Source organism: Equus caballus, chromosome 27 (assembly GCF_041296265.1).
Source record: "Equus caballus isolate H_3958 breed thoroughbred chromosome 27, TB-T2T, whole genome shotgun sequence".
Taxonomy (NCBI): Eukaryota; Metazoa; Chordata; class Mammalia; order Perissodactyla; family Equidae; genus Equus; species Equus caballus.
The window spans coordinates 21,070,586-21,083,352 of NC_091710.1; the positions used below are offsets into that span (position 1 = coordinate 21,070,586).

Genomic DNA, 12,767 nt, shown 5'->3' on the forward strand with positions numbered 1-12,767 from the left:
AAGGACTATAGCTTTAACTCTGAGTGACATAGGAGCCCTTGGAGGATTTTGAGCAGAAGAGTGACATGATCTGACATAGCTTTTAAAGGATTACTCTGGCTTCTGTGTAAATTGAAGGGGGAGATGCAAAAGCAGAGAGAATTTAGGAGGCTATTAGAATTACCCAAGTAAGAGATATGGTGGTTTGGATCATAGTGAGAGTGGTGGAATTGAAATTCTGATTATGTTTTGAAGGTGTAGTGATGGATTGGATGGTTATGAACACCAAAAATCAGCATGATGCCAGAGTACAGTTGGAGGAGGGAGTTGCCGTTTACTGAGAGGAGAATATAGGTGGAGCAGGTTTGAGGAAAACAAGATCAGGAGTTTGATTTGGGACATGTTAAATTTGAGATTGTTATAAGGTATTCAAGAGGGGAGATATCAAGTAGAATGTGGGATATATGTGTCTGGAGTTCAAAGCACAGGTCTTGGGCTGAAAATTTAAATTTAGAACTTGTTAGCCAGTTGGTGGTATTTAAGGGAATGAGACTAGATGAGATCACCAAAGAAGAGTTTTGAGGAGTCCTGGGACATTCCAACTTTTAGAGATTGGAGAAACTGAGTAGGAATGGCCAATGAAGTAAGAAAAAACCTTGGAGATTATGGTTCCTTAGAAGCCAAGTGAAGAAAATGTTTCAAGAGGAATGAATGGGAAATTCTGTAGATAGGTCAAGTAAATTGGGGACTGAAAAATGACTATCAGGTTTAGTAACATGGAAGTGATCTTGAGAGACAGTTTTCATGATGAGGGAGGAGGAGCAAGTTCAAGGAGAAATGGAAGAAGAGAAATTGGTTATAGAAGTAATATGTGACTACTCTTTTGAAGTATTTTGCAGTGATAGTAGTTGGATGGAGATGTGAGGGCAAAAAGAAGGTATACATTTTTATTAATATGGGAGAAATAACAGTTATGTTTATACTGATAGGAATGATCTAATGGAGAGAAACCTGATGATGCAAAAGAGAGAAGGGAAAATTTTTGCAATGATGTCTTTGAGTAGGTAAGAGAGGATGTAATCTAACGTACAAGTGGAAGCATTGGCCTTAGATAGGAGTGTAGACAATTTAGCTATAGTATTAAGGAAAGGCAGGGTACATAGGCATAGAGGATAGACTACAGATGTGGCTGTGGAAAGCTGTGGAAGTTCTCCTTTGATTGCTTCCTAGTTTTCTAACGTAGTAGGAAGCAGAGGCATTGGTTGAAATTGAAGATGAGGTAAGAGGTGTTGGAGGCTTAAGGAGATAGGAGAAAATGTGAAATAATCTTTTAGGAGAATGAGAGAACGAATGGAGTAGGGAAGCATCAAGAGCCCATTGGAGGTTAGTGGTTATGAATTACAAATTAAGACTAGTCAGCATGGTTCTGTGTTTTTCTCTAACCATGTTCAGATATGAGAGTGACAGCTTGAGTTATGTAGAGAACTGACTTTAACCAGAGTTGGGATTTTATTGTTGAATCAGGAGAAAGCAAGGAAGTTAAGGATATATGCAAAGATAAGGTACAATAAAAGACCTTGGATTCTAAGCTGGAGAAGGAGAACGAGGGCACAAGGAGAGTGAAAAGCTGGTAGGATCACTGTATTATGGGTCCTGTGGAGGGAAAGGATAAGAGAGCTGAAGACAGAATCCTAGATTTTATCAATGTTTAATGGTAAAGCAAAGGAGATGTCTGTAGAAGAACAGAAAGGCGTAGGGAAAGAAAGAGACAGGAAGTAGTCTGTAGTCACATCTACAGGTCTGAGATGCAGAGTCCTGAAAACTTAAAAAAAAAATCACAGTAGTGCCCCCTTATTCTTGTTTCACTTTCTGCGGTTTCACTTACCCATGGTCAACTGTGGTCCAGAAGCAGATGATCCTCCTCCTGACCTGTCTTTTCACATCATCACAAGAAGAAGGGTGAGTGTAGTACAGGAAGATATTTTGAGAGAGAGAGGCCACACTCACATAACTTTTATTATACTATATTGTTAGAATTTTTCTATTTTATTAGTAGTTGTTAATCTCTTACTGTACTTATAAACTTTATCATAGGTATGTTTGTATAGAAAAATACATAGTATAGGTAGGATTCAGTACTATCTGTGGTTTCAGGCATCCACTTTGGGTCTTGGAATGTATCCCCATGGATAAGGGGGGACTGCTGTCTTGTAAAATATACATGACATAAAATTTACCATCTTAACTATTTTTAAGAATATGGTTCAGGGACATTAAGTACATTGTTGTACACAAAATACACGTTTTTGTGCAACCATCACCACCATCCGTCCCCAGAACTTTTTTTGTCTTCCCAAACTAAAACTCAGTGCCCGTTAAACAATAACGCCCCATTTCTCCCTTCCCCAGTCCCTGGCAATCATCATTCTACTTTATATAAGTAGAACCATAAAATATTTGTCCTTTTGTCTCTGGTTTATTTTAGTTAGCATAACATCTTCCCATGTTTTGGCATGTGTCAGACTTTCCTTCTTAGGAAATAAAAAAGCTCTAAAAAGGTTAAATAATATTCTATTGTGTATGTATACCACATCTTGTTTTTCCATTCATCCATTGATGGGCACTTGGGTTGCTTCCACCATTTGGCTATTGTAAATAACGTTTCTGTGAACATGGGTGGACAAATATCTGAGTCCTGGCTTTCAATTGTTTTATATACCCAGAAGTGAAATTGCTGGTTCATATGGTAATGCTATGTTTAATTTTTTGAGGAACTGCCATACTGTTTTCCGTAGTGGCTCCACCATTTTACATTTCCACCAGCAATGCACAAGGGTTCCAGTTTCTCCACATCCTTGACAACACTTGTTCTTTTCTGGTTTTTTGTTTTGTTTTGTTTTGTTTTTTGATAGCCATCCTAATGGGTGTGAAGTGGTTTCTCATTGTGGTTTGTATTTGCATTTCCCTAATGATTAGTAATGTTGAGCATCTTTTCATGTGTTTATTGGCCATTTGTATATCTTCTTTGGAGAATGAAAAAAAAATTTATAACTCATTTTACAGCAAGATCTCACTTACCTAAACTTTTGTTGGCAAAACATGATCTGAACTGATGTGAAAGTATATATATTCTTTACTTATCCCATTTAATGTGAATATTCATCTGCCTAGCTAAAGAAATATTAATGTGTCTGACTGTGGAGTATTACCCCAAATTCTAATGAGGCTGTTGATTTAAGATACATATAGGTACTGTAATACTTTTCTTTTTTTTTCCTTTTTTATTTATTTATTTTTTTGAGGAAGATTAGCCCTGAGCTAACTGCTGCCAGTCCTCGTCTCTTTTGCTTGAGGAAGCCTGATCCCGAGCTAACATCCGTGCCCATCTTCCTCTACTTTATGTGTGGGACGCCTACCACAGCATGGTTTGCCAAACGGTGCCATGTCCGCACCCAAGATCTGAACCGGCGGACCTTGGGCCGCCAGAAGCGGAACGTGCGCACTTAACTGCTGCGCCACCAGGCCGGCCCCTGTAATACTTTTCCAATATCAGAAAATTTCAGGATTCCAAAGCATTCTGTTCCAAGGCTTTTAAGATAAGAGTGTGTGAACTTGTAACTTCATTTCTTTGGAAAATAAGCTCCAGCTCAAAAAAACTTACACACAAACTTTTGGAATTCAGAACATTAGTTGAGGACTACACATACGCCGTATCTCACCTCTATCCTTTTTGTTCTTTTCTGTCTTTATGCTTCACTCTTGATATTCCTATCCTGGAGTTTTTTGCCTTTTAATTTCTCTGAGCCATGTTTTTTTTCCCATCTGTAAAGCGGGCGTATTGTTTTCTACTTTGAGGAATGGATTGTGAGGATTAAATGAGATAACTGTATAAGGTGCAGAGTCTGGCTCTGTGGTGCTCCTCAAATACCGATTCTCTTTATTCCTTAAGTTGATGCTCTTTCCATATTGGAGCAGATGAACTCATTCTTACATATCTCTTTCGTCATGTAACTTTTAATCCCTAATGAACAGAATTATTATTATAACCTTTCTATGGGAAATTTTCAAACACCAGAAAGACTTCTCTTCTCCCCAGATTTCACATTCTCATACTGATAATAAGGATGCAGTCCTACCCTCCACTCCCACCTCAAAGTGTCATTCCCCCATGGAGAATGGAAAAGGAAGATCAAGGGAGAGCTGTCTAATGGAGGCAAGGGGAAGGGAGCAGTGCTGTGTCGATAGCAGTTGTAATTTTCGTGTTTGTACCAGATGTGGACTTGAGAGTAGCTTCTATCATGTTTGTACCAGATGTGGACTTGAGAGAAGCTTCTCCTTCTGAGAGGAGTGGCTTGTATATGTTAGAAATTGGAATTAGATAAGTCATTTAATGAAAGTGGAGATTTTGCAGAAGAGAATCTTTTTTCATAAACCGCTAGTAATAAAAGTTTAATTATCTAGATAGGCGTATTTAAGTTATCTTTCGGTTTAGCCCAATTAGTGGTGCATTTAGTGCCCCCCTTACTTTCTTAGATTAAAAGATCTATTCTGGCCTGGAGTGTATGTTATCTTTTAGAGATGGCATATTCACATGAGAAGGAGGGAACAAGGTGACAGAACTGGAGTTAAAAGTTTTAAAAATTATTTGTGCTCTTGATTATATTAGATTCTTGCTTCTTTGGAAAGTTGCATGTTTAATAAAAGAGTATTTTGGCTGAAATTTAAAAATAAAATGATCTAGCAAAGGTGACCTTGTAGTTCAGATTTGACAATTTGATTTTGGCAAGGACTGGGTTAATGAGTGGCTTAGGTGCAGCTCTTGCTTCCTCAGTGCCTGAAGCCTTTGTTAACTTCTAAACCTTAACAAACGGAAACACTGGCTCATGAGGCCTTCACAAGGGATTTGGAGGTGGTGGAGGACAGAGGTAGGTGAGCGCATGTGCCAGAACACTTCACAGTGCAGGAAGGTGAGGGTAGGTGAAGGTGGCGGGGAAGTCTGCCCTGAGTCTAGTTTTACACAGACTTGCTGAGTTGTGGTGATGTGCAAACAATTATACTGGAACTGGATATCTGCTTTCACATTGGGCATCCACCTGGAAGAGCGACGGGCAGCTGATGGGAAAGCTCTCCGACAACAGGCAGTGCCACAGCAGGTGCATGCTTTCAACTTCTGTGCTTCCTCCTTGATAGTAGGCTCAGGAAGTTAGATTTGGTTTCTGATATTTGGTTATTCTGATGTTTTCTATACCACTGTTCTTGTTATTTTGAGCTGTGAAGATAGGTTAAAAGATACTACTTTATGAATTAGAATACTTCTTTCTGGAATGTAGTTTAAAGAACAATGTTTTTAAAATCTTTTTACAGAGTTTTATTTTGGTTTTGAGAAATGAAAAAATCTTATTTTAATCCTGTCTTGTGTATTTCCTTGTGATGTTTGTATTTGGAAGAGCCCCAATACTCCTTGGTGTCATAAGTCAGTTTATCCAGCTCGTAGCTGTTTGTCTTTTGTTTTGAGGAGTCTGAGGAAGAGGTTGAGGTTGCACCTGGCTATATTCCAGTATGAAACCTGAGATGAGTCCCTTGGCCTTTTATGAAAAGGAACAGGTGGAAAGACCAGGGAGAGTTTTCAAATGAGTTGTGAAGAACCTTTTCCTTAAATGAAATTATATAAAAATAGTGAATAAAATCTTTTTAGTTTTGTTAGAAGATGTGTATGTGTGTTTATGGGCTCCAACAAGGGACTTTTAATAATCTCTCAGTGGTTTTTAGAGCATAAAGTTGAAGAGTAATTTTGGTTGTTCTTTTGATGAGGAATTATTAATACTTGTGGGTGATAAGGCTAAATTCTAGCTCTTAAGTCAGTTAATGTTTATAGAGTATCCATGATAAATATACATATATATTGTATATATTATAATTATATACATAATATATGCACACATATACATGTATGTATATATGAGTCTGTTGCTGTATTGGGTGCAGAGCAAATCAAATTGCCCTTGAATTTAAGGTTTTGAAACCTGATCTTTGTAGTCTTTAGCAATAGCTTATATTGTATTGTTCGTGTAGAAGTCATAAAGGCTTTTATAAGTTATTCTTTTTTAAGATACTGTAGTTCAGATTATTGCAGGGATGAGGGGCATAGAGATTGTTTTCATTATAAACAGAAGGTAGATAAAAGGGATAACTGTGTGTGTATAACAGTATTTTTTTATCTTGGGCAAATCTGTGAAGAACTAATAAATTTTAGGGGCAGTGTGAAATGAATTTTGAAGACTCTTTTGATACTTGTTTTGTCATATTCTTTTAATATTGCTCTTAAATGTCTGTTTTCCCAAACCAGAAGATCATTGTTTTCTCCATGTGCTCGCATGTTGAGTAGCTCGTTTCCCGTGTGGTCAGTTGAGACACTCTGTGTATGACCTTGGCAAGTGTGCAGCACTCCCCCCCTCTCCCGGTTAAAAATTGTTCTTTATCTGATATCCCCAGATGCCAGCAGTTTCTCTTTAATAATCAAGTCATCGAGGGAGTGAGTTTAGTTGAAGAAAGTATTTGCAGTATTATCAAATATGAAAAATGCAGTGACATCAGCTGCATTTGGTTCTAAGAGATTTATTGGCATTTTTGTTCTTCATTTGGATGTTCTATTGAGAGAATAATACAGGTTATTTCCAAACTTGTTAGCTTGTTCCTGACTTTTTTTGTTCTCCTGAGGAATCCTGAGAAGACAATGTTTAGTTTCAAATCATTTTTTTGGTTCATTTTGTTATCTATCTCAGTGTATTTAATTTAGCTAACTTTTGTAATGTATTTTTTGACTGCACAGAAAGTTGGAGTGACTGGTCCCCCTGATCCACAAGTCCGCTGTCCCTCTGTCATTGAGTTTGGGAAGTATGAAATTCACACCTGGTACTCTTCCCCATATCCTCAAGAATACTCAAGGTATGTTTTGAGAGACCGTTATACCTTCTGTTTTTAGATTCATAGAACTCCAGCACTAGAAGGAATCTTGGGGACATATTAGTCCAGTTCATCTTTTTACATTTGGGGAAACTGGTAGCTTTTAAATGTCCATGATAGCAGCATACTTTGGCAGCCACTTAATCCCAATTGGCTTTAGATTTTCTTTTCTGTAACCTATCCAAAAGCTGTTATTTAAGATTGGAAACCTGACACATGGTCAAAATGGAAGGGGGACATTTCTTCTTTAAGAGAAATTTGCCTTCATACCTCACACTAAGAATTTTTAAAAAAGAGAGTGAGAGATTCTTAGACTTAACCAAAAATAACGTTTCAGTGAGTAGCCTTTTATTTAAATTTTTATAATTTAACAAACTTAGTGAATGGTTTGTTTTCCCAGGAATAATTGGACAAATCATATAAAATTATATATAAATAGCTTGGGTTTCCAGATGTAAAAATTGATCAGTCATTAGCTTTTGGGGATGAAGCAGCATACTTAGTGAAGCCAAATTGGTTTCATGACTCAGCTCTGACATCTATAAGCTGCGTAACCTTAGAAGTTACCCAGCTACTCTGTTCTTCAGTTTCTTGATCTGTGAAGTGGGGATAATAATAATACTTACCGGGTAGGGTTTGTTGTGAATATGAAATGAATTAGAACATGTAAATCACTTAGAAAATGGTAAGTGCCCAATAATGTCAGTTATTGTTATTTTTTTCCTTTAGGCTTGAAATTAAAAGAGTTGAAAAATAAGATTTGGTCAAAAAATTAAACACTACTTTATCATTTGAAGTATAGCAGTCACATTAACGTTCTCTTTAATCTGTGAACTCCTTATGCTTCAGTTCCCGTTTGCAGGATGTGGTTAGGAATAATCAGTTACGGTGCTATGGGTTAAACACGTTCAAAGTACCCTCATTCTAGGGCTTTTTACCCCTCTAGTAACATTGCTTGTCCAGAATATTAGCAAAAGTAATTATAACTACATTAATCTGTTCAGTGCTTTACAGTATGTAGAGTGCTTTAATATGGGTTATTTCCAAAAAGCTGTTGAAAAACCAAAAGTCATTATTTTTTTTACTTTTTCTTTCCGTATAATTTAACTTGCTTGTGTGATTTTCAAGTCTAGCAGAAGTAGAAAAATAAGATTGAGAATATTATTACAGATACAGACCTCAGTGACAAAACAAAAAAGAGAGAAAGCAAAACTCCAGGAAATTAACACACAAGCTCATGAAACACAGTAATTGAGAACCATTTATTATAGGTTCAGTTAGTCCTAAACACTGTGGTAGATCTTTAAGGCAGCATTCTATTTATATCATGGAATAACAATCTGAGTTTGTTAAAAAAAGGTTGTTATATTTATATATTATTATATTTTTTATATATATGTATGTTAAAAGAGAGCAGGAAATTCCTCAACTACCTACAGAACTCAGGTATTCAAGGCAGTTTACTCCTCAGGAGTTCTGGATAGGCAAGATAGTGTATGATCAAGAAGAAATATGCTGAGGAATGCATTTCTTCATCAGATTTAAAATATATTATTATTACCATTTTTTTTAGTGAACTCTTTGCAAGCTGTTCACTTCCTAAGAATGCTCAACTGAGAAAAGAAGGCTCATTCAGTGTGTCTATCAGCTGTCCTAGGGATTGTGGTGCAGATGGATTGGAACTATAGGCACCTGTCTCTTCTACTTAAGGGGAGGACAGGAAATTAATTGACTCAAGACAGAAATAGGGAGCCAGCCTCAGCACTTGCTTTTCCAGAGAATGAGGAGAATGGAGCCATGAGGCTGTTGTCTTTTAAGGTATTAAAATGTTGCTTTTTGTTTTGAAAAGATGGTCTCTAATCAGGTTTAACACCTAATTTCTTAATTAGGTTTGAGGTAATTGGTTTTCAGTGAAGGAATAAACAACATTGCCAGCAGAAAAATGAATAACCAAAAAAGTAGAATAGGAATCATAATAGAAAGCAGCAATAGAATAGGAACTGTAAAATTCACCAAGTTTAAGTAGAATTTCAGACATTTTCTATACATTTCCTTATCCATTGTGGAGGGTTCCCTGAGTTTTTCATCAGAAAATATTCTGTAATTTAATAGGTTCTTTGGTATGATGTTTTTTCTATTTATGTATTCATAATTTTAAGTACATTTTAAAACTGCATATACCTATTTAAATGCGTTTCGGCTTGTTTTACTCTTTCTTTTTTTTCCTCCAAAGATTGGCACCTGAGCTAACACCTGTTGCCAATCTTTTCTTTTTTCCTTCTTCTTCTTCTCCGCAAAGCCCCCCAGTACTTAGTTGTATATTCTAGTTGTGGGTCCTTCTGTTTGTGCTATGTGGGATGCCGCCTCAGCATGGCCCGACAGGCTGTGCTGAGTCCACGCCTGGGATCCAAATAGGTGAAACCCTGGACCGCCAAAGTGGAGCACACGAACTTAACCACTCGGCCATGGGGCTGGCCCCTACTCTGAGTTCTTTTAAACTTGAGTTGACTAAAATGTTTAGAGATCTTATGTTTTCCAGATAATAAACCTATATCCTTACTATGTTAATGACTATTTATTATTCTGTGATAAATTGCTTCTGAATTATTTTCTTATTATAATGAGGTTTTAAGCACTTGTTAAAAACTCCAAATCCCAAAGCATGCAAAAATAAGACAATTGGAGCAAACAGAAAAGAAAAGATCACAAGAGGAAAAAGCTTTTGGAAAGTGGGATTGTGCTATTATCTCCCATAATATCCAGATATTTATTTATGTGTGCGTTGTATCTTAAGTAGTCTTGCATCTTTGGCTTAAAAACAAACAAAAAAGTGAAAGAACAGCAGTGAAGCAGTAATGCTACTTCATTTGGAGCAGTGTGATTAAGCCTCAGACACTGAAGAGTATACACCCTAATTTTAACCCTGAGTTTCTCCAACAGGGCCATGTGATGCTCACACAAGGCAGACAGGTCCAAAGAGAACCTTACTCTGCCATTAAAGACATGACATAGATGGGCTGAAGGCAGGAGTAGCTGTGATCATGGGATGTCTTCTACTCCTGAGCTGTTTAGAGCTTAGCTTCATAATAACCTCTATGCTACGAGATCATATTGAGATCCTAACAAGGCAGATTCCCACATAATTGAGTTGCTTAGCAAGTTACCTATATCTTTTGATCTTTTGTTCCTGATTTGATTTGATGCATAGATTGTGTATAGCCCCAGTTACTGAAGAATGGCATCCTTAAGGTCTTTGGATGACCATTAAATGATGAAATAAAATGAATGAGAGGAGAATAAAGATATTCGTAGTATTAATCATAAATAATGGCAGTTGTAGTTACCATTCATTGAGCTTGGTACTGGACTAAACGTCTCTGGAATATTCTCTGAGGTGGCTGTTACTATCTTCACTTTACAGACCAGGGCCTGGCAAACATATTCAAGACCATACAGTTTATAAGTGGCAGAACCAGGATTTAATCCTACTTTTCTCTTACCACACAGCTATAACCTTTAACCACTGTGCTTGCACTACTCCATAGAGGTTGATCTATTGATAGATCTGTTGATTTAGATTGAGCTCACATGGCTTGTACCATAACCTTTGATTTAAGTAATATTTGATAGAATTTTTATTGTGGTATTAAAATTTTGCTGCAAGTCGACCTATTATAAAGGCCACACAGACTGCTCCTATTTTGGGTAATGTTAAAAAGCCAAGAAGGTACTGTAGGAATTCCTGGAAGGATGTTTGCATCATCCTAGAAATAAGAGAAGCAGTGCTTCCAAAGCACACACAGCTGCAGCCCAGTTCTGACTCCACAGGCTGAGGTGACAAAATATTGACCAACTTTAGAATAAACTTCAAGTATTGAGGCTACACCCCGTGATGCAGCTGATCACAGTGACCATATCCTATTTGATAGTCAGGGCCTAGGTGCTGTCAGGAAGAAGATGACAAAAAGCAGCACCTAGCAGTGTTCTCTAGGGCTGGGAGTATTCATAACCCCCGTAACTACACTTCATTTCACGTGATATGATGTTCTTTCTCTATGATGTGTTTTTTCAGAGAGCTGCAGCCATTTGTGCTATTACTAGAAGAAACATTTTGTTTTTCCAGGGATTTTATCACATGATTCCCTTTAGACAAACAATGTCATCCCAGTGGGCTTGGTTATAATAAAGTAAGAGGTTTTAAGTGTTTTCAGCAAGAACTGAATGGAATAAAGTAGATCATGATGCTTGCTTTTACTATTATTTTTCATATAATAAGGTTCACCAGCTTTTTAAAAATTGTGAATAAAATGCCATACATCTTGCTATTTCCAAGGAAATAGCATAGCAAGTACTTATAATTTACCAGATAGAACTTGGCAGCAGTTTTCTCAGGGATTTCACCACTTCTGACGTTTCTTGAACAACTTGCTTATTACTAGAGCTTTAAAGAAATTAGGCCTTCTCTCAGAGACCTTAGGAAATAAATTATACTTTATTTTCATGTCTTTGTACTGAGACCTAAAAGTTAAATTGCATGCTTTTAAAGTTGGCATTTATCTTTTTTTCTGGAAAGTTTAGTGGTCTGTCACTGGTTGTTCTTTCTTTGCTTTTTTCTTTCTTAATATTTTAAAAAGCGCATAATTTTGTTTAGGTTTCTCAGATTCACATTATAGGGACTATTTAGTTGTAATATTTAGTTCTCAAAGTGAAACTGTACTCAAGGATTCTTCTTTATCTTGTTGCAACAAGTTAAAGTCACTCATTGAGAATTTAGCACAGGTAAATAAAGGTAAGTAGTAGAATAGATGGCGGGGAGAAGGTTGCCATTAATTACATTGACGTAGGGAGAACCTCTTTCTTCCACCTTCCTTTAAGTAGAAATTATTCAAGATCAAGATATTCAGGAAGACAGTTTGGCAGTTGTGGGTCACCTTTGAGACTCAGTTAAAATACCTCTAGTGCCCACACTAGATAATGAAGTTTATAATTGGGGCCATTTCATTTTGAGATTTTTTTTCTTCTGGTGGTAAAGAAGGAAAAAGCTATTTATCCTGCTGCCATTCTTTTCTCCGATTAGTGGAGTTTGAGGCAACATGCAAAGGAAATAAGCACAGTAGCTTAGGAAACCTTTCTTTTTCCATGTTCTTGGCTCTTGCTTCTTGATTTCAATTTGTAATGTCAGTAATTACTTGCTTCATTCAGTACTTTATTTAGAACTGACTTTTGTACTAATGATATAATTTCAGGTTGTGTTGGTTTGACTAATATTAATATTTGGAAAACACTTATTACATAAAGTAGGCATTTAGAAATACCATAGTACAGTGGTTCCTTGGAGCTTTTAGTGTGCTGAATGGCAGTTTTAAAAATAAGATGTGAGATTATATAGGAAGAATTAATGCACATTCTGAATCCCCAAGAGAGAAGGAAAAAAAAATCACATCCCCCTCCCCACCCTTATTTGAGCATGAATATTTGGCGCATACAGCACTGGTGTTCCATAGATACACTTTGAGAAAGGCTTTACTTGAATGTTAGATATTTTCAGATAATTATAATTGTGTTTCAAAAGCTGCTTCTAAAGTAGAACTTGAAAAAATAGTTGTGGTCTTCACACTTTAACAAATCAGACATTTTTGTGTGTTAATCTACTTTTTCAGGGTATTCTTTTTAAAGCATAGCTATCCAAAGGCGTAGCAACTAAATTAATGAGGGTTTTATTTCCATCAGTCTCAATGCTTCTTTATATGAGAGGGGGATAGAGTAATTTATTTGGATTGTATTTTTTGTCATCACATCATCCAGTATATTTGCACATCCAGTTT

At 36.6% G+C, this 12,767-nt stretch overlaps 1 protein-coding gene across 3 annotated transcripts in view; it reads left to right on the forward strand.

Annotated features, from left to right (window-relative positions):
• Nucleotides 1-12,767, forward strand: part of KAT6A (lysine acetyltransferase 6A) — a 111,615-nt gene that overhangs the window by 81,223 nt on the left and 17,625 nt on the right. For all 3 annotated transcript variants that reach the window (XM_023630432.2, XM_023630433.2, XM_023630434.2), the window contains one exon: nucleotides 6,809-6,924. In XM_023630432.2, coding sequence (XP_023486200.2) covers nucleotides 6,809-6,924 — 116 coding nt within the window. The remainder of the gene's footprint in view (nucleotides 1-6,808; nucleotides 6,925-12,767) is intronic.